Source organism: Tachysurus vachellii, chromosome 6 (genome assembly GCF_030014155.1).
Source record: "Tachysurus vachellii isolate PV-2020 chromosome 6, HZAU_Pvac_v1, whole genome shotgun sequence".
NCBI lineage: Eukaryota > Metazoa > Chordata > Actinopteri > Siluriformes > Bagridae > Tachysurus > Tachysurus vachellii.
This window is the reverse complement of record NC_083465.1, coordinates 18207151-18228183: the sequence shown is the minus strand read 5'-3', so window position 1 is coordinate 18228183 and position 21033 is coordinate 18207151. Positions and strand designations below refer to the sequence as shown.

The following is a 21033-nucleotide window of genomic DNA, read 5'->3' as shown; positions in this document are numbered from 1 at the left end:
AATGGATACGGAGGAAAGTTGAGCAATTTTACCAGATGACAAATTATACAAATGGAAATGTATGTGAAATATCTTCTATGTATGAAGGCACCGATTCAAGGTCACCGTTCTAACATGTGCAGACAGCACTAACGAAGACATGAAGACATTTCTGTGCATAAATTGAACAAATTCGTATGTTTTTAACGTAGAATTTTTCTTCAGCAACAGCAGTAAAACAAAGCTCTCATCTTTTACTTCTACGTTGTGTTGTGTATGGTTTTTACATTTGACCTGGAGTTATAGGCTCTGTCTGCACACGATGAAAAGTTGGCCAAATACTTGGAATTTGTCTTATGAGTGAACTATACTTCACAGACAACTTTCTTGGATCTTGAGAACACCCAGCTGCATTGTAAAACAGGCAGACAGCTAGAGAAGTAAAAAAAAAAAAAAACAACCAAAAAAAAAGGCTGCAACAGTGTGTGAGTGGGTGGAAGACGTGTGTGCAGATGTGTGAATGAATTTTAAACAACTTTGCCTTCGTTGTGGGTCAAAGTATGTCGATGATATCACAGGTTTGGTTTAGAAACGTGAACAGTGTGATCAGATGCTATGCAATATTGTGTACCTGGATTTGAAACAAACAGAGTCACCAGCTACATCCAGAGAGGGACAAAGGGACAGCTGTATTTTCAGTTCTCCCTAATGATGGCCATGAATAGCTGCTACTAATCCCATAACAGAGACGACCTCTTGTAGTGTTGCCATTATAATCAAGAGAGACAAAGGTCCCAACTGCACTATTAGCAGCTAAGAAAGTGTAAAAAGCATGTTGAACAAATGTAGTCGCAAAAAATTTCCCATCAGATGAATTATGCGACATGAGAGACTCTATAAACTGTTAGCAAAAATGTTCATCTCTATAGGGGATATATTAAAGGTCCTTTGAATAAACCTTTCCTTATCAGGAAAAGCTAAAAACTATCAAATAACCAAAGAACTCTTTTTTTCCCCCCTGTACCTAATAACCTAATATGCATACCGACTCGTCTCACCCTCTGGATCTGTCTGATTTATCCCGATGCTACTCACTTCTCAGACCTTCATGTGCATTTTCTTCTAGATGTGTATTGTACACCCCACAATAACAGGTTGTGACCAATGCGTGTCCATTCTTCGTTGGAAAACATCCCTTGCATCCTGGAGACTTGTACTTCAGAACTGTTGCAGTAATAATTAAGACTTGCTTGTGCTCATCTCAGGGCTTTTATCCAGACAGCTCATACTGATCATCCTTTTAATACACCAAATATTTGTTAAGTTTATATTGTTCAAGTAAACAACTGTGACAGAGTAACGAATTATAATCCCACCATCCACCATCATCACATTTCTTGCTCATAAAATCTCAAAGTTTTTATAAAGTGCTATACAAATAAATTAGAATTAAAATATATATTTTCAATATATACAAAGAGAAAAGTCGATTTCTCCATCTGGTAATGTGCATCAATTTCTTACCAGTAAACAAAAGCAGACAAGAAAGTTGCTTGTGATGAAAGAAATGCATTTTAATTTTGTCAGTTTTCAGGGAGACTGTAGATGCATCACTACATATACATACAGTACATACATTTTCTTTCTTCCTTTTTACAAAATTAAAAGTGAGCACAAAATAACTCGAGACTGGCCTTTAAAAACCCTTGAAATTAACAAATGAACTAAAATAAAACCCATATATTCAAAAAGGCTGAAAGGTGTTTTAAAAACAAAAAACAAACAAAAACAAACACACTTCTGTCTTACTCAGATAGAGACAATGTGATCAGTGTCGTTGCACAAGAAATCTGTGTGTGTTTGAAGTACAGGGATCAAAAATTAAAAAATACTTTCTTATTTATAGAAATGGGCTGTTGCTTATATTGTAAACATTAGATTGGTATTAAGTAAAAGGTCTGCATTATTACATCATGTCATGGGACTGGCTGAATGCGAGAAGGGAAAGAGAGAACACAGGATCAAAGAAAGAAGGGGAAAAAAGTCTATTAAACACTGAGAGGAAGGCATCAGTATCATAAAACTGGGGTAGCGAAGTCCGCTCATCTCTCAATGGAAGTCAGGCTTCTCTGGAAACGTACAGCCGGAGTGTCTAATGATGACGTTAGCAGCATAGTGTCCAGCGCGGATACACTGCTCTAGAGACTTATCCTGCACCAACTCAGACAGGAAACCTGCTCAGAGAGAGAGAGAGAGAGAGAGAGAGAGAGAGAGAGAGAGAGAGAGAAGGAGAGAGAGAAGGAGAGGGAGAGAGAGAGAGAGAGAGAGAGAGAGAGAAGGAGAGGGAGAGAGAGGGAGAGAGAGAGAGGGAAAGAGAGGGAGGGAGAGAGAGAGAGAGAGAGAGAAGGAGAGGGAGAGAGAGAGAGAGAGAGAAGGAGAGAGAGAGAGAGAGAGAGAGAGAGAGAGAGAGAGAGAGAGAAGGAGAGGGAGAGAGAGAGAGAGAGAGAGAGAGAGAGAGAGAGAGAGAGAGAAGGAGAGGGAGAGAGAGAGAGAGAGAGAGAGAGAGAGAGAGAGAAGGAGAGGGAGAGAGAGAGAGAGAGAGAGAGAGAGAGAGAGAGAGAGAGAGAGAGAGAGAGAGAGAGAAAGAGTGAGCGCACCCATTTTTACACACACAAAGTTATAATGTAACTAATGTGATATTAGGCACAAAAATGTGAATAATGTTTAAACATAGCACAAACAAACATACATGACCCAGTGCAAGTACATCTAGACAAGTATGTGGCCTGGTATTGACTTTTTTTTAACCATGTGTACTTTTGTGTGCGAAGATTAAATAAATCAGGCTTTGCAGGGGGAGGAAAGGTGCTTGGAGAGCCATCCTCAGTGATGTACAGGAGTGAACTCCTCCAGCAGCCCTCAGGCTCTGAGCACTCCCACCTAGATCTCTGCACTCTGCAACACCACCAAGGCACATTGAAAAACAGCTGGCAAATTCATTTTCCAGCATGGTGGAGCGATGGCCTTCCACCTCTTGTTGGTATGGATAAACGTGTTAGAAAAAAGAAAAATCAATATGACGTTCGTGCAAACAAGCTCATAGCTCTATCAGTGTCAGAATCATTCTGGACGAGCTACGGGAAAGACAGAGAGACAATAAAATCTTTCTGTATAGATATATAAAGCTACAGGGATCATGGCACTGTGGTGGGTCCCATGTTTGATTTTTAGCTAGATGGGTAGGTGGGCAGATGGACTGAATGGTGGGTGTGGGACTGGATCAGTGGGTGCATGGGGGTACATGGGTGTGTGTGTGTGTGTGAGAACAACTGGAAGGGTGGATTGTGGGTTGGCTGGATAGGTGGGCAGATAGATGGGTCGATAGAGAGGTGAGTGGGTAGAGAAATAGGTTGGCTAGCTAGCTAGGTGGGTATAGATGTTTTAATAGTTGGATGGCTGAGTAGATAGTTAGACTGGCGGGTGAGTATACAGATGGTGGGATGGATTGGTTGACTGGTAGTTGGTTGGGGTTTTAGTTGGATTGTGTGGGTAGATGTATGAACTGGTGGGTCGGAGGATAATTGAATGTGAAGGGTAGATGGACTAATGGGTGGGTGTGTAGTTGGGTGGGTGTGTAGATGGATGGACTGGTGGGTGGGTGTGTAGATGGGTGGACATCTGGAGGGGTGTGTATGGCTGGCAGATGGATGGATTTGTGGGTTCTGTTGGCTGGCTGGCTGGCGGAGTGAATGTATGGGTGGCTGGATGAATGGATCCAATGAATGTATAAAAGAATGAATAAATAAGACATATAAAGGTGCAGGAGAAACACAATTCTAACTATTAGAACTTCCCCTTTTGCATGAGAACTAAAACAAGTGTGATACTTATTATAGTCCAGGTCAGGTGCAGACATGCACACCGGCTGTTTGAAGTCGGAACAGTACACAGTTATTACGTGAAGCCCACAATGAGTTGAGAAGCTCTATTAGTCCTCCTTGAAAGAAGATCCTTTTTATCCCATAAACAAGGCAGTCTACTGTACTGTTCCTGTAGTCTGTATATACAGTGGAATTAAAGACTTATACAACTGGCATTATGCTGAAACCAACCTGAAAAAGAAAGACTTGAATAGAACAGTTGAATTTGCCTCTAAAATTAACAAAAGATTTTTTACAACTGAAACTATTTCCCTGTATACAACTGCAACTGGCTGGTTTGTTAAGAACATCCGTTATACAGTTTCCAGTGACAGTAAATTGAGTGTGTTTTTGCATCCAGGCCTCTGCTTTAGGCTTCCGTAATAAAACTACTAAAAGTATTAACAAGCACGTTGATATTTTGTACTATCAGGCTATTGCAAGCTATCAGGTAAGTTACCGTATGATTAAAACAGCTAACCAGATTCCCTCTCAATTTTAGTCAAACTTTTATTGTGTATTTAAAAAAATATCCTGGGTTAACTAACAAGTAAATAAACATCAGGATTCAAATATTATGATGTTAAGTAGTAGCCAGGTTTGCGAGCAAGTCCTCATGCTAACAGATGTGATTGGGTAATAAAATCAGCCATGATTAATACGGGCGAATAATTTACATTCTGTTCTGTGGGTTTCGAAGCCTTTGGTACCATACCTCCTACAAATGCATCTCCAGCTCCATTGGTGTCCACAATATCTTTCTGGTCAATCTCTATGACGGGGAACGTTTCCACCTTTTCACCTGTGAGCAAACAGATTCAGGTTACACACAAGCACACAGGACTGATGATAAATTGCTGACACTAATGCATAGTGCATTTTGCTGCCATATTAAAGACACTAATATTTGTCACATTTATTATTATTAGTTTTTAATACAAACTTTACAAACAACTGATTTCTGACTAGAATTTTTTTACGTGGTGGTGATTCATTTTCTATAACAGTAGAGCTCTGACTCTGAGTGTCAATGCTTTGCAACGATCAGTTTGCTTTCAGTGGCTGTGCTGTTATAAGAAAGTACTGTAATCCACTTCAGGGTGGTAATGACCCACGCCTCACAGCGGTATCACACACCACCTCAGAGTGGATTATTTCCCTGTAATAGCACAGCCCGTGGTGTGTTATACCTAACAAATTACCCAGTTCCAGTAGCACCGAATGTGTTTAATGCACTGTAAATAACTTCAGTCATTTATAGAAATCCACATACCGCCAGGATGAATGTAACCAGACCTCATCAGTCAGTTGGTGGCATTCGTTCTGAGATTCATTTACACACAGAAATACAGTGCACATGCTAATAATCAGGGGCACAGCAGAGGCACAGACAAGCTTGAGCTCCAAAGCTAATGAGAACTCTGTGGGGACAATCTGAATGACAGACAATGAGAAACAGAGGAAAGGGCCATTCACATAAGCAAGAGCCTTGTACCCAAGCAGAGGCAATAGTTTCACTTGGCAGTGCACAAAGCAGAGAGCATGTAAGCTTAAAATAACATTTAGCACAATCCATCTTAGCTCCACATTCAGTTTTAATGATCTTCCAGGTGCTCTGGTTCAGGACTAAAACCTGTGTGTCTGCAGTTTTTATTACTTCCCCTCTATAGACTTCTTTCTTCTTCTGTTCCCTCTCAGTGGCTCTTTGCGCACATCCACGGATCTGAACACTGCTGTTTTATTTATGGCATTATCAGCCATTAGAGTGAAATGAGCCTCACTCAGTCAGAGGATATTGCTGTAACTTTGAGGGCTTTGCAGTAAGAGAACACTTCAGCAAGCCTAATCTTTGATGCTGCCTGCCATTTTTGAGTACACTCTGAAAACACCATTTACCGCGAGGCTGGAAGCCAGCACAAGAGACGTGACTGATTTACCTTCGGAAATTTGGCTGTTTACAGAACGGTATACTCAGACGTCTTCAATGACACCTCGAAATGTGAGCTCCCTGGCATGCTGACACGAATTTAAAAAAAATAAAAAAAATATTAGAGGAAAAACACGGAAAGCAAAAAGAGCCAGTGTTAGTTTAAGCTTATGTTTACTCAGCTGATTATAAGCTCAGTATTTTCTCAACAATGCAACACTGAGCTAGAACTATACACCTAATTGTTCATCGTAGGAGTCAAAGACCAGCTCTTTGTGTGGAAAACTGTACCGAACACCATGCAAACAAACAGCAAGGGAGGACAAGGCTTTAAAACATGATGCAATGACAGGCATTCCAGATATGTCTGCTCTGCATGCGGGAACAGTTTTTCCCTAAACGCGGCAGCCGATTGTGTCTTTGATAATTAATTACACAAAAAAGCAGATCCTTTTAGAATCAGCTAATTAGCAGCAAAACGACTTTGCCTAATTAATGCAGGCGATGAAGCATGCTCACCCGCCTTTCTCCTGAAATGATTAACTAAAGGATCTTACATGTGAATTAAGTTCGATGCAACTCATGATCTGTCTGTAATTTTGCAATTAAAGCTTAAAATAATTGCTGCGTAGGTAAAATAGGTAAGGTCCCTCCAATTAAAACAGCTAGACAGAGTGTGTAGCTTGACTTCACTTCAATTGTTATACTGTGGTTTGCCTTAAGGAAGTGTGCTTGTATATGTGTGTGTCCAGACAGTAGTGTATGCTACACAAAAACTGTATGTGGTTCTTTCCTTTGTACTTGATCTGACCTGATTCTACTTCCTTCTATGACTCAAAACAAGTAGGCTGAAAACGAAAGGAAAAAAAAAAGAAAAAGAAAAAAGGCCACCATGCAGTCTCACAACATCCAGAGGATTAGTGAATAACAAACCTTCTCCGAGGATGTACAGCCTTAGATTTCTGTACAAGACGATGCACTTGTTTCTCATAATTTAATATTTCAAGAGAAAGAAATGTGAGTTTGACAGCAGAAGAACCTGGCAGCTTGAACTCTAACACAAACACGCACACACCCCAATTACCCTAATCCTAACCCACCCTTTATTTTCAATAATAATGGAATGCAGATAATTAACAAAACGCTACTCCTTAATTGAACTCAAAATTTAAATACTTTTTTTTGCAATAAAACAAACAAACAAACAAACAAACGCCAAAGTCTAACAAGGTCAAAACAGCCACATATTCCCTATCCTTGTGGGAATATATGGTCCCCAGCAAGATATAAAAACATGCCCACCCACACAAGAGACATGCTGGAACATGCCTTGTGGAGGTGACTCATCAGAAATAAGAATGATTCTAAGAACCAAAACATTACAACACACCAGCTAACAGCTAACACCCACAGCAGTCGGCGTTCACAATAAAAACAGATTAGACTCGCAACTCTTGCACAACACAGCAGTACCTTTACAAGTCAAAGCCGTTGCTGATTTCATGCAAGAGAATGCCAAATGCAAAGACACCTTAAAAAAAAAAAAAAAACACAAAAAAACAAAACAACAGACAATAAAACTTCAGTGACTAAGGAGGCATCTGAAGTTAATTTGGGGTGCACTGTGAAGCCTGTAAGCTGTAGAGGGAATGAGCTACATGCATTGCCCCTCTTCCATCTTGGTAAACAAGGCTGAACTTGCACATGTGCACGTCCCCCCCGCATTGATGTTTAATGGTGCATGGCGCTCTAGGTGGTTCCCATAACCTCACTTTGTCTTCAACAAGCTGCACCAATTGATATGATAATGGGAGGAGGACATGAGAAACTAGAGGGGCTGAGCTGAAGGACATGCCGCACTCTCTCCGTGGCGTCCATCCTCTTGGGTGCCAAATGGTGTCCAGAAGCCTTTCTCCGCTCTCAATGGAGACAATGGCAAGAGTTTCAGCGAATGGAGGCAAGAAGCAGATGCTTTGGGAAGGAAAAAAAAAACCTACCCCCCTTCCCCAAATCCAGGGCTCTAATTGGTCCAAGAGGATGTGTTCAAAACCAGTTCCTGATGTTCAGTCAATGGACATATGAGTAAAAAATGTAATATAGGCTATTTAATACCTTGTCTGTGTACGGCACAAGGTTTTTAGAGATACATCAGCATTTAATCCAAGTCCTAGTTTGTTAGAAATGTGCAAAACAATATGCCAGTTGTGGCCTTGAGGGGATATAGAGTTCACCACAGGGAAATAAAATGGCTATATTGTGAAGATGAATCACTTCTGAATTGTGAGTCTACACAAGTCGTGGCTCAATGTGAATAAGAGCAATTTATTCAAGCACGCGAAAGATAGAGCAAAACTAGGCCAAATACAAACAGAGAGGAGAATTCAGGGAGGAAAAAAAACTGTGCTGTAAACACCCCACTGCCTCACACTGCTCTGATTTTCCTCTCTTAACCACCAGTGATGGACATCCTCCTTCATTTCATCAGGCTGGAGGCTACACATCGCATCTTTATTCAAAACAGATTATTGAACTTGGCCATGAGCATACTGCTTTGGTTAGACTGGGAGAGTTCCAGGACCAATTTCATGTTAATGTATAACACAAAAGAGGCCATTGGCAGAGTTCTTTAATAGGCATGGCAATTAAAACTTTGCTGCCAAAAGTTGTCTTTGTTGTTCCTGGCTTGTGGTGCACCCTGTAAACATCGTCTTGTTCACAGGGAGTTCCACAGTTTTTGCGGTTTTGCCATTCCTCCTTTTTTTTTTTTTTTTACAAGCCCAGGCAAAAAAGTGAAATAATAATAATAAAAAAACTTTTAGTAACTAATCAAGGAACAGAAAAAGGCAACAAAATTACACCTCAGTGGCTATGAAGTTGTATTAATAGCTCTTCCTCACAGCTGTTTCTTGATAACAGGAGCATGCGTCTGTGTTCTGTTTGCATGTTTGCTGTAGACCTATTTGGGTCAGGATGAACCCAACACCCTTCTTCCATAACGGCTCCTGGAATCTGCTCTATAAACGTGCAGGACCGCCTCAAACATTTCTTTAAAAAAAAAAAAGACCAATTACAACATGCATGGGTTCTGTTTATGGCTATTTATAGAACCTAAATAGCAGACGTGGCCATCATAATATTTACAACATTGTTGAGATCTAGCAATTTAATGCAATAAAGATTAGTGTCATCATGTGATAAGGCTTATAATGCAGCAAAACAAATTCACGCCCATGGTCATGTTACGGTTATATTTCTATATCTTAGCGACGTGTTTTTGCAAAGAGACATATGAATGAATGCTCGGTGCCTCTGCGATCCAAGAAGAAATGTTCTGTGGGTCCAGTACAAAGCTTAGATACTGGAAAACAGTTAGAGATATAAAGAAATGGAGCTGAAATCCAGCCCTCACCTACTCCTCTGTCAACAAACACTCGTTAGAGTAGTCCCACAACAGACCTGAGGAAGCCAGAGTCCACTTCCTGTTCACGAGCTCCAAACAGGGGTGAGAAAACGATGAGCGTGACCAACACATTTACCAGCTAATAAACAGCTGCCCCATGCAGAGAGAGACAGGAAATAACTAGCACGAACAATCGGAGGTGTGGGCTGGACAAAGCTTTAAGAGGCCGCGTTGCCCTTTTCAAAGCAAAACATTGATTACTTCCTCTCACTTCCTGGCCATGCTAATCAGTTTGCAGCCAGAGGTGATGTCATGATCAATAGCAGGGAGTGATAGCCCCTGTGTCCATCCTTTCAAACATAGTGTGTAACCTGGAGAAACCCACATGGTATGAATTGTGTGCATGTGGGGTTAATGATCAGCATAAAGCGTGGGAACTGGCCAGTCAAAATCACAGCAAATGAACACTTAATAAATCAAATATTTTCAAGCAACCAAAGCCGACGTTTCATCAATAAAAATGGCTTGGTCAAAGCAAGCCATTCATGCTGTTTATAACATCTTGTTTCTTAACCTCTCTCCCACGCTGTAGGCATATGAAACCCAGACCTCACTTGCTGCTTTAAAAATTCCCTGCTCTTGCTCTGTCGAGTGTGTGTTTATGAGTGCAAACTGACCTTTGCTGAAGGCTTAGAGAGGGAGAAAAACAGAGAATAAAACCTAAAGGCTTCTCTGGGGACTTCATTAGGAGCAGGTAAATCACAGCAAACAACTGAGTATTAGACACATTCCCTAAGAGCAAGTCCAATTCCAAGGTGAGCAACTCTTTAAATGTAACACAGAATCAATAAAGGCAGGGAAATAAGATTTATATTCTCAAACAAACAAAAAAAAAAAAAGAAGAAACATGACGGGGGGTGTGCTGGGACAGGAAAATAATCAACCACTGTGGTATGAATCAGCCAAGTGCAAGCAACAATGAATCTGATTCGATGTTTTATTCCTCGTATTCCACAGAGGTTTCGTTCTCGTTGAACTTGCTATTCGGTTATAGTTACATTTAATTTCATTTGTTGTTGGATGCCAGTGAGTGATGTTAGTTCCTCTTCCATCATTTACTATTATTACAACAGTTATTAACAGTTCTCTCTCTTCTCTCTCTCTAAGTTAACAAGACAGAAATATGCAGCTTATCAGAAATATATCAGAGAAATCGTAATTGTAAAAGCCTCTGTTGTGAAGGCTTCACTCGGATGATAAAGTTGCAGCTTTAACTCTGACACCGGTGACTTCGAGAAAAGAAAAGAAAAAAAAAGAGGGGGGAAAAAAAGCCTATACAAGCCTGTGTGAAAATTGTTACTATAGAAACCACAGCATATCATACTGCAACAAGCAACAAGTGTGTTAATATAATCCCTGCAGCTATATGGACATTTACTGAACACCTTTTGACCAATCAAAATCCTGAATTCACCAGTGCTGTTTGTGTAAACATGTTTATACAATCACAGTGGAAACTGCCATGACTTCATGTTCTCTTTTTTAGGCCTTGATACATGGCTCTCTTTCACTGGCGTTGATGTGTAAAATGTCTGGTCTGTGCGTGACTGTCCAACATGACACACTATTACTGGTGAATCCTGGATTGTTGATAAATCGACAGTGTTCCCGAGAAGCCTGGACTTACTCTGTGTTTACACACTAGTGATCTGGGACCTTATCAGACCAGCTTCAACCCTTCTCCCTCGGCCTGTTAGCTTCCCACTACCTGATTAATGTGCGCGTCATCTCTGATGCTTGTTTGCTCATGAACGGGGAAGAAAAATACTAGTGTAATATACCACAGCTTCCCTCCAGCACCATGACACAGCTAAGCCCTTTATCGCTGCAGCAGCCGCTGGATGACCTTGCACACTCAGTCATCATTAGATCAAAGACTGTAGGCTTGGCTGTGTTAATTTCAGCCTGTAATAGGTGCGTCAGCAGGGCAAGGCTGTGTTCAGCAGTGTCACTGTGGTGCTTCATTAAGGGCTAGGCCCTGGCAGCTTTTATTAAGGCAGCTAATGTGGAAGAGCATGAATGAGTCACATTTATGCCAGGAGAGAATGTAGAAGAGAACTACAAAAGAAATTTATACAACAGCTCAACTGAATTCTCTAATCACGAGTGGATTCGTTTTCACAGCTCTGGCAGCACTTTCACTGCAACACAAATGATATGATTATATTGATGTTCTAGTTTTTTAAGACATAATCATTCCTATAGTAACAACTCATGCACTAGGACTTGCTGGATGCTCCAGGCTCATAATAAACAACAAAAGGTTTTGATGATCATCAACACAAAAGAACGTGTTTTTTTTTTTTTTTTTTAAATAAGGATGTTTTTTTTAATAACACAAGAGGTTAACTTGTCTGACAGATGTTAGTCATTAATAAATGTAAAACCGTATTTGTTCAAAAGTGGCTAAGGTTATAAGAGGAATTATTTTCCTATAACCGCACGGCCCGTTGTGTATTACTCCTTCCATACTGTATGTCAGCATGTCTTTTTGAGCATCACCTCCAGGGGCCCATCATCTGCAGCCTTCTTCATCATCATTAGAACAACTTCATTGTGACATTCAGAGGCCGCAGAATGATCACATCACCGCGCTGAGAGCAAATTGAAAATGAAATGTGGGGATCAGTCGACATCCCAGTGCAGCCTCTGAGAGCCTGAGCAAATCTTTAATTCTCTTTTATATTGATGTTTATTGGCGGGGGGCTACGGGGAGCAATAACAATATCCTGCTCTCTTTCTGTCGCCCCGGCTATTTGAACCCACTTATTCTGGGCCCACACCTCGGCTGACATTTATCAAGTTTGCCATTTTTTTTTATGAGCAACACCCTCGTACATGCACTTGCTGTGCTCCTAACATTCATCACACGTTTCATATCGGGTTCACCGGGGGCTGCCACTAACCCCACAGCTTCATATGAAAGGGCTGGGAGAGGCTAGCCCAGGCAGCCATTCATCAGCTGTGTGAAAACCGCCTCCAGGAGGGTCTTTGCTCTAAAGCTCAAACTTAGCTGGAGTCTTTTTCCAGAACAGAAGGGAGAACTGGCAGTTTTGCAGCAGCAGAAAAAGCGGAGGATTGTCTTGTAGCACTTTCCTCTGATGAGACTTTACAGGAGTAGCAATTGCTTGAGCACCCTTATCAGCCCAGAGGGACTAATGCTATTAGCGTTAGTGTGATAAAGGCAGCGTGGTGGAACCGATACAGACGGCTTTGCAGCTTTACTCTGGTAGCATGTTGTGGAAGTGTTAGAAGGCAAGAGCTGCGTTTCAACACCACTTTGATCCTGTAAGGTGGAATTGGGGATGAGATTAGACGCGGAGGCCGACAGCAGCGAGCACAGGGACGACACAAGGTTTGAGCTCTCTGACTGTGAAACACCACTAGAGACAGCGGTTTTGCCCATCGGTAGCATCCGGATGTGTGATGATGATACAGTATGCATAAAACCTAAGCTGGCAGTAATAGATATTAACTATCAGTAATGTATTTTAGGCAAGTGGACACAGAAAGCAAGGTTGTACTGATCAGGAAGAATAAAAACAACCTTCATTTACTGTATATATCCGACTGGAATCTTTGTAATACTCGATCCCACAGTCAGGTACAGTTCAGGTGCTCAATGAATCAAATGACAACAGGGCAATATAATGAAATTGTGCTGAACAAATAGGATTCATATAAATCAGGACCGGTGAGAAAGAGCAGTCAGTGTGCCAGGTGCAGAAGAGGAAGAGCAGAAAGTGCTCACCACCCCATACGCCACCACCCCTCCCATCCGCCAAAACCCACCGCCTTGCTTTGAACCATAAACCCCGCTGGCTTAATCAGCTACAACTGTGATGCTTTCTCTACTATTCAGTTAAACTTATCAACTCGGCTGAAAGCAACCCCCACCACTCAGTTACCATAGCAATGTCCCAGACTGCTCCAACCCTCCAGATTTGAAATTCTGCATCTGAGAGATAGGAGGTCATTGCCAAGGGTGAATTCATTTCACACAGCGCAACAGCGAAGGCCACCAGAGAGAACGGTGCACTTGTCTGAAGATGACCTTGTTTGGGGCAATTCACAAATGTTTACAGAAGAAATCTATCAACATCATGACTACTGTAAATGAGTAAATGGTTGAAAAAAAAAACAACAAAAAAAAAAACATATGCTGCTACCAATCCACCCACTCTGAGAGCTCAATTCAAACGATTGTATTCAGTCTGGTCCAAGGACTATTAAATATATACTTGGTCATAGCTTCAATACTATGAAGGTTAACTATACATACCATAGGCCATTACGGTGCCCTCCTTGCCTTGGGTAAAGACCACTATTCTCTGCCTTTTCTTGTTTTCCTTGGGTAAACTCTGGATCTTCTTGGCAATCTCCTCAATGTCCTCTATCTGCGGAAAAAAGCATTTTCTTTATTCCAGAGGACATTACTTACTTACACCAACTGAAAATATAAATTAGTTAGCATGTAAAAACTAATTTAATATTGCGAGTGTTAGATGAGCGGTTAAGGCATTGACTCTGATTGGCACGGCTTGGGCTTGAAACCTGGAAACTGTCCTTCATTAGATGTTTCCCACTTAATCCATATTTCAGGTCAGAACAATGTTCCATGAATGAATCCATGACTCAACAAAGCAATAAATAAGTGAACAAACAAAACTCTTCTAAAATAACAGTAATTGAGAAGATGGAGAGAATGAGTAGACCTTTAAAAAGGTCCCTGTGTGTGTACGCGTGTGTGTGTGTGTGTGTGTGAGAGAGAGAGAGACGTTTAGGGAACTGGGTGAGATCATCTGCATTTCCTAATCCTCACACCTCCCAGCTGGCACTGGACAGAAGGAGCTGGGGGAGCTGAGAGAAGGTGGAGGGGGTTTGAGAGCTGGTGGCTTTCATGCTCTTCTCTCTCTCTCTCTCTCTCTCTCTCTCTCTCTCTCTCTCTCACGCACACACAAACACACACACACACACACACACAAAGCCCCAGTCAGAGGGTCTGAAGCAGTAAGGCCTTGCCAAAGCTCAGAGTCTGTCACATGTCCACTCGTGCCCGTGCCAGAAGCAGAGAGGAGAAGCTGCTTGGCCATGGCGGCCAGCAGGCCCTGACAGTTTTGTTAAATGGAGGAGTGTGTGTGGTTTCTCAGGCAGAACCAGCTGCTTCCACACCTCTACAGCCCCCTCTTGTACCTACGGAAAAAACACTCAGCTTTCTGCAAAGCCTGGCCAACCTTAATTAGCATGCTAAAGACCAGACTCAATCAACCTACTGCAGCGCTGCCGAGCCCATCGATGCTCAAGCTGGATATTGCCACTACACAAACAAATAACAGTTATTGAATTCAGTATGGGTTCACCAAGGGGGTAGTTTTTTAGTTCAGAAGTGGTAGGGGGGATAATATGAAGTGGGAAAAGGGGACAAACCCTGCATTTGAAAAGTAATAGGCATGTCCCTCGTGTCCCCTGGAGACAATTAAGCTTATGAGGTCCGTCTGGATAATTAATACTATTTCGCTCTCTGATCTCGCCAGCCGAGGTAAGCAACTAAAGGTAAAGTGGTTTTAATGGCAACTAATCCAACAAAAATGATTTAATGAACTGTCAAACATGGGCCACGGCGTAAGTGACAAACCACATTAATTGAAACGCTGCAAAAAGATTTTCCTCTGTGTAAAGTGCCTTCATAAATATGGATGTAATCATTAACCGAGGCTGCTTTGGGGAAGGTTAACACGGTGCTCAGATTAGGACTGGCACCACTGTATAAAGAATCTGAAACTGAGATGATGATCATAACAGCTGTAGAAACCTTCACACTAGATAGAACAAGAGCAAAGGCAAGAGTCGGACCGGGGCTTTAATTTGATGGGATTTTTTTTTTTACCAGTACCATGGGCTCAATAAAAAATTCTAGTTTTACAGTATCAGCTGAGTGTACACAATAAATGTTTCACTGGCTGTGGGTCTACAGGGTTCTGCTGACAGGAGGGACACAAGGTGGCAGGTACAATCTTACGCTGGGAAAATAATAACTCCATCAAAAAGTGATATCAGGTGAAAGCTATAGATAGAAATGCACACACACACACACACCTTAGTGGAGTGGTAAACTCTGGTGACTTATTCAGGCGAAGACTCTGTAAACTGCTACTATTCAACACAAGCTTCGAAACTTCGCCGGCTGCACAGTGTTGGCAAGCGCAGATTAAATGTCCGACATGCCTGGATAAGATTACTCATTCATTTTTCACTCCCTTTTCTTGGCCCCTTCCAACACAATGCAAATCAGAAACGCAACTCTATGTCCAACAGCTCTTTCCTGAAGAGAGAGAAAAGACCAGGGGTGTTTCATTACACACACAGGGGAGTCTGCGTGAGAGAGAGCAAAGGATTTGATCGAGGAGCCACTCAGTGAGCTTGTAAAAGCAGAGAGGTCTGTTATATGTATTCAGACTGAGGCGAGCACACACTGAAAAACAGATGTTTTGTAAGAATCGCTAGCCTGAGTTGCATAAAGGCGTCCCTCAGTTCGCTGCAACCAACAATTTATCTGCGTTCATCCAACATCCAAAACGTCTTTTCTCCCCATCCAAACTCTTCATCTTTAACACCACTTGAGTGAGTGTTATTGGAAACCTTGCTTTAATTAGCAGAACACAAACACCTCTGTAACGCTCTTAATCAATCCAGTCTGAAGATCTCAATTTGTTTAGTGAGCAGCACGTTTTTTAATGGAAGGGAGGAGCAGAGATGTTGTAGGTGATGACGGCTTGCGCTTTCCTTCACACCTTGCCTTCAGACGTTTATCTCTGGGCCCTGCTGGCGTGTACGCGTACGTAGCATACGCCTGAGGGACAGAGAAAAGCTCCAACGTCTGTTCGCTTTGATCTGAATATCAGCTGTCAGAGCTCGTCTCCTAATGAACCCATCAAGGCACACTGCAAACCGGATCCTCCAGACCAGCATGAGAAAAGGCGAAAGCTCTTCCGGGAGCAGAGAGGCTTCCCGGGCAAACCTCACGCCGCAGACAGGTGCTGGTGGATACGCTAGGGGAATATAGATAGGCTGCTTTGGGTAAAGACAATATCCATGCTGCTGTTACAGACTTTCTCAAATGAAATCTAGTGTAGATTTCTGAAATATTTTCCCCCAAAAACAGGCAGTAATTACCCCAGAAAAGGTTTAAGGTTCCAGAGCTGGGGAAAGTAGGAAGAGTAGGTGAAGTGGGTGGCACTACAGTAAAACTGAACACAACTGCGGTAAGGATTTTGCCAAGCCAATTTGTCACTGAGGCTGAATTTAAACATAGTCAGTGTCACATCCAAGGCCCAAGAGTGCAGTAAAAACCACACACTGATCAAGACTGCACTGATCGGCTCGCTCTGTTTCTGTATTGTTCCGACACGGGGAGATTAGCCAGGGCTTTCTTGCTTCTCTACATTTCAATGCAGTGCAACAATTTCCCAAACACATGGCCAGATTTGAGCAGCTCATCTACGCTCCCTATCCACACAGCCTTGGCAAGGTCGCATGCATATTATCATATTCATTTCACTGTCTCCTTCTGGCTACACAATAGGTTCCTATTCATTAAATCGAGGAGGTGGCTGGGCAAAACTTTCGACCACAAAAACATTCGGCGTGACTTAATTACGCGTCTCCATATCCACAGTACCCCACTATTCACTGCTTTCTATTCATTTAATAAAAACCCTTAAGGATGTGGTCAGTGATAATCACCTCATTTAATAACCATGAAAGGAATGATAATAAAAATTAGGAGGGGGGGGAATAGCCATCCTTATTAGGGAGCCCGATTCTGTATCCATATTAAAGCTAATAAAAACGACTCCTCCACTGTAATCTGTCGAAGGAACAGCATCCAACAGAACATTCAATTAGCCTGCGGCGGATTCAACATCTAATGCTATTTAAGCACAACAGATGAGGATTGGATCACAGTGCGCGCCTGGTCTAATGATGGTTCAATACAGGAGAAAAATAACATGCTCTTATCTACCTTCTTGAGATGTAAATTGATTTATTAACAAGCCTCCATTGCCGAGCAACAGGGATTAGAAAGAAGCGGAACAGACGGGTTTGATTTTTCACTTGTTTTAGACTCTGGGATTTCATACTCATTTTTCACAATTGACCTGGCCACCGTGGAGGATGGTGAAATAACTCCTCCGGGAAGAGTTAGATCCTGCAGAATGCTATATTTTCAACGTCTTGTACCACTGCAGCTGATGGTACGGGGACACAACTATTTAGTAAAAAAAAAAAAAAGAATTACATAAGATTTTCGGAGCTATAGGAGGCATGTTGTGTTGTGCTTTAAGAGAAAAAGTAGGGAAATGCACTGGGAACTGAAGCACAAAGAGTCAATCTGGTGGTGTCAGAGTGAACGCTCCTTAGCCATTTGCCTGACTAGCTGCTGTGGAAAAGCGACTGATGTGTGGAGACGTCTCAGGGTGCAGAAATACAATGGGGGGTGGGGGATTGGGGTACTAGTTGAAAGAAATTTAGCTTACGTGCTTGTATTTCACCTTGTCCGATTTCTGATGTGGCTTTGCAAGAAAAAAAAGTAGCTTGTGAGTTTTTTTTTCCCTTCTCATGAGCCCTAAATCAAATTGACGTGCATGACATCAGTGAAGAGGTACTCACAGTGTGTGACAGTGCTTGGCGTTTATATATTTACTGTGTGCAATGTGAGCCCTCGCCCCCTCCTCTCTTCTTCCCTCGCTCTGGCTCAGCAACCCTTCCTCGCCTCTTTCTCTCTCTCCATCTCCCATCCACGCTTACTCTCCATCTCTCCCGCCCTCACCCTTCTCCCTGTATATCTCTCTCTTCCTCCCTCCCTCCCTCTCTCTCTCTCTCTCTCTCTCTCTCCCTCTCTCTCTCTCTAACCGACTCTGCTGCTCTGCATTCCAGTCACGTCGATCGCACCTTGAGTGATCCTGGTGAAGACAATTATTCATACCGAGAAGAAACACATTCAGGCGGATAGCTCTGCGCTTGAAAAAAAAAAGATAAGCCACTTCAATTATTTAAGCATATCGTTCTTAAACTCACATTTACTTTCAGTATGAATTTGCATTTTACGAGCCCAGGACAGGGCCAACACGCCCCCCTCCCCTCTTCCTCGTGTGAATCCAGTAGTTCCATAGCATTATCTGCTCTCACCTATTCACTCGCTCATAACTCTTAATATTCCAACATGTAATGCATTAACACAACCAATCGCTCTGTTTACATATTTAGAGGAGAGGTGATCCAGTATTTATGAGGGAGGGGGGAACAGCAGGAGGGGGAGAAAAGGGGAGGAGGAGGAAGGGGGGGTTGTACGATGGGACGACAGCGCTGCATAATTGAGGATAATACCACAGCTGAGCAGTGAATCCTCATAGCCTAATGAAGCTAACAAGGTGGGCTCCTTAACAAAGCCACCTGCCAATCGCAGCCTGCGCTCAGCCTGCCCCTCAGGACTTCTCTCTCTCTTCCCAAGAGCCTTCTCAAAATTCAATAAATAACATCTGTAGGCGATGTTGGGTGCAGGCCTGGGAGGAATGCGTCATAACAGAAAAGGAGAGCGAAGAGAGGTGTGTGTGTGTGTGTGTGTGTGTGAAAAAGAGAGAGAGAGATAGAGGTGGAGAGAATGTGTATGTGTGTGTCTGTGGAAGAGGGAGCAGAGGAGAGAATGTGTGTGAGTGTGAGGGAAAAGAGAATGTGTGTGTGTGTGTCTGTGTGTATGTGTGTGTGTATGTGTCTGTCTGTGCGTGTGTGTGTGTATGTGTGTGTGTGTGTGCGTGTGTGTGTGTGTGCGTGTGATTCTGTGTGTGTGTGAGAAAGAGAGAGAGAGAGAGAAAGAGAGAATGAGTGAGTGAGTGAGCAGAGAGAGAGAGGGAGAGAGAGAGGGAGAGCGGCAGCGCTGGCTGAACAAAGAAACCATGACGACTGCCAGGTTGCTATGGCGACTGCTGCGAGGGGGCCAAGGGAGTATAATAGCGCATCAATCACTGTCCGAAAAAAAGAACTTCATTATCAGCTGAAAAATAATCCTTTAGGATGTGTTTAGTGCGTGTGAGCCGATGTCCACTCACCTCGAAACCCTGCTCGTGCGCGAACGTGGCAGCCTCCTGCAAAACAAGACACACACATACACACACACACACACACAGACACACACACACGCTTAATTACACACCGCCGCAGTGATAGCATTTCACTTAGCCCACACACTCCCATCTCCAAAGCCCGCTTGCTTCGTCATATTGCCTTGCTACGCTGTTCACATTTTCCACCCTCATAAGAAAAGAAAGACACGTCAAAAGAAGATCCAGTTTCAAAAAGCTAGGCTGTCTTTACATAAGCAGTGATACCCACATTAAAAAGAAAAAAGCAGCACAGAGGACACAGAAATTAAAAAACAAATCCACAACCAACACAATATATGTACAGAAAATGAAGAACTTGGATACAAGCAGCTGTGGAATGAATAAATGAAAATCTAATTAAGCGTTCAGGATATCACAAGTGGCGCCTGAAAGAAGGATATTCGCACTTGAGCCTGAACAATAAAAGCAATAAAGCGCTGCTGTGAGGTGATGGAGAAATAAAGCCAATTATGTGTGTGCTAGGTCATGCCCTTTGCTTGGCAGTGTGACCCCAGGGAGCAGTTGGAACATCGTGGCTCTTTAAAGGATGGAAAGGAGGGGGATCCAGCTACATGGCTGGAAGGGCAGAGGGTCCCAGCAGGGCTGCACACAGTCTGTCTGTCACCAACACTGGATAATAAACACAAGACGGGTCCATTAATCTACTCTACACACACGCACACAACTGACACATGTATGGAGAATAAGAAAAGACTGCACGGCTCCAACTAAGACGAGAACAAAATCCTCCGAGCGCTACGTAAACAATATCCTTATGTGACATTTAGTTGTTTGTGTTTGGTTCCAGTCGCCGGCATCAAGAGTCTTTTCAGGGTTATAAAGCTGCCCATGGGTGCGCATGTACTGTATGCACATCTGAAAGTGAAGGTGTGCGAGGCTCAGAGGTAAAAACACATCAAGGTTTGGGCTACAATTTGCACTATATACTTGGGAAAATCCTAAATCCCTGCAGAAAAGCTTCCAGGTTTCATGGCACCAATTATAGCTCAATGATCTGATACAGCAGCTAACAGGCAGCTGAGGTGAACCGGACCTTTATTAAGAGTGATTAAACAGTATCATTTCAAGATTAACTCCTGGACTTAGCAGCAATTCAGGCCCCTTTGGAAAATTGAAACAGACTCTCTTCACTGGTCAAGATCCTCAAAGAGCTTACAGGAAACTGTCGTGCAATTAACGCTACGCTGTACCACGCTCGCCTTAAACCTTATGAAGCCCGAAATTATTCAACTACAAGGACAAAAGGACAAATCAGTGATGAACCAGTAAGAACATACTTTATGCACAGCTTCATTGACAGTTTCATTAGTGGAAAAACAATGTTTCTTTTCCTCCATTCAGAAAGCTGTGCTGATTATTTCTATCCACGATGACTCAGAGTTCAAGCATGAAAATTGACACGGCGCGTTCATCGCAGCTTCAGGAAAACTTTCCTTATTTCCTTTTAAACGAGTTGCACAAGTTGCATGCAGTGGTGAAAAAGCTTACGAGACCTTCTCCACCCTCTGTAATTTATGGCTCATGGGAAAGGTCTGGGGAGAAGGGGAGGGAAAGAACAAAGATGTG

The 21033-nt window shown here is 42.6% G+C and overlaps 1 protein-coding gene across 3 annotated transcripts in view; it reads right to left on the bottom strand.

Annotated features, from left to right (window-relative positions):
* Nucleotides 1–1532: 1532 nt before the first annotated feature.
* adka (adenosine kinase a) overlaps nt 1533–21033 on the bottom strand; it is a 130476-nt gene continuing 110975 nt past the window's right edge. For 2 of the 3 annotated variants that reach the window (XM_060872662.1, XM_060872663.1), the window contains exons 8-11: nt 19393–19428; nt 13569–13683; nt 4615–4701; nt 1533–2213 (exon numbers count right to left, since the gene is read on the bottom strand). In XM_060872662.1, coding sequence (XP_060728645.1) covers nt 2089–2213; nt 4615–4701; nt 13569–13683; nt 19393–19428 — 363 coding nt within the window. In that variant the 3' untranslated portion in view covers nt 1533–2088. Of the gene's footprint in view, nt 2214–3762; nt 4092–4614; nt 4702–13568; nt 13684–19392; nt 19429–21033 lie in introns of those variants that run through there. The other variant, XM_060872665.1, reaches the window with a different exon arrangement.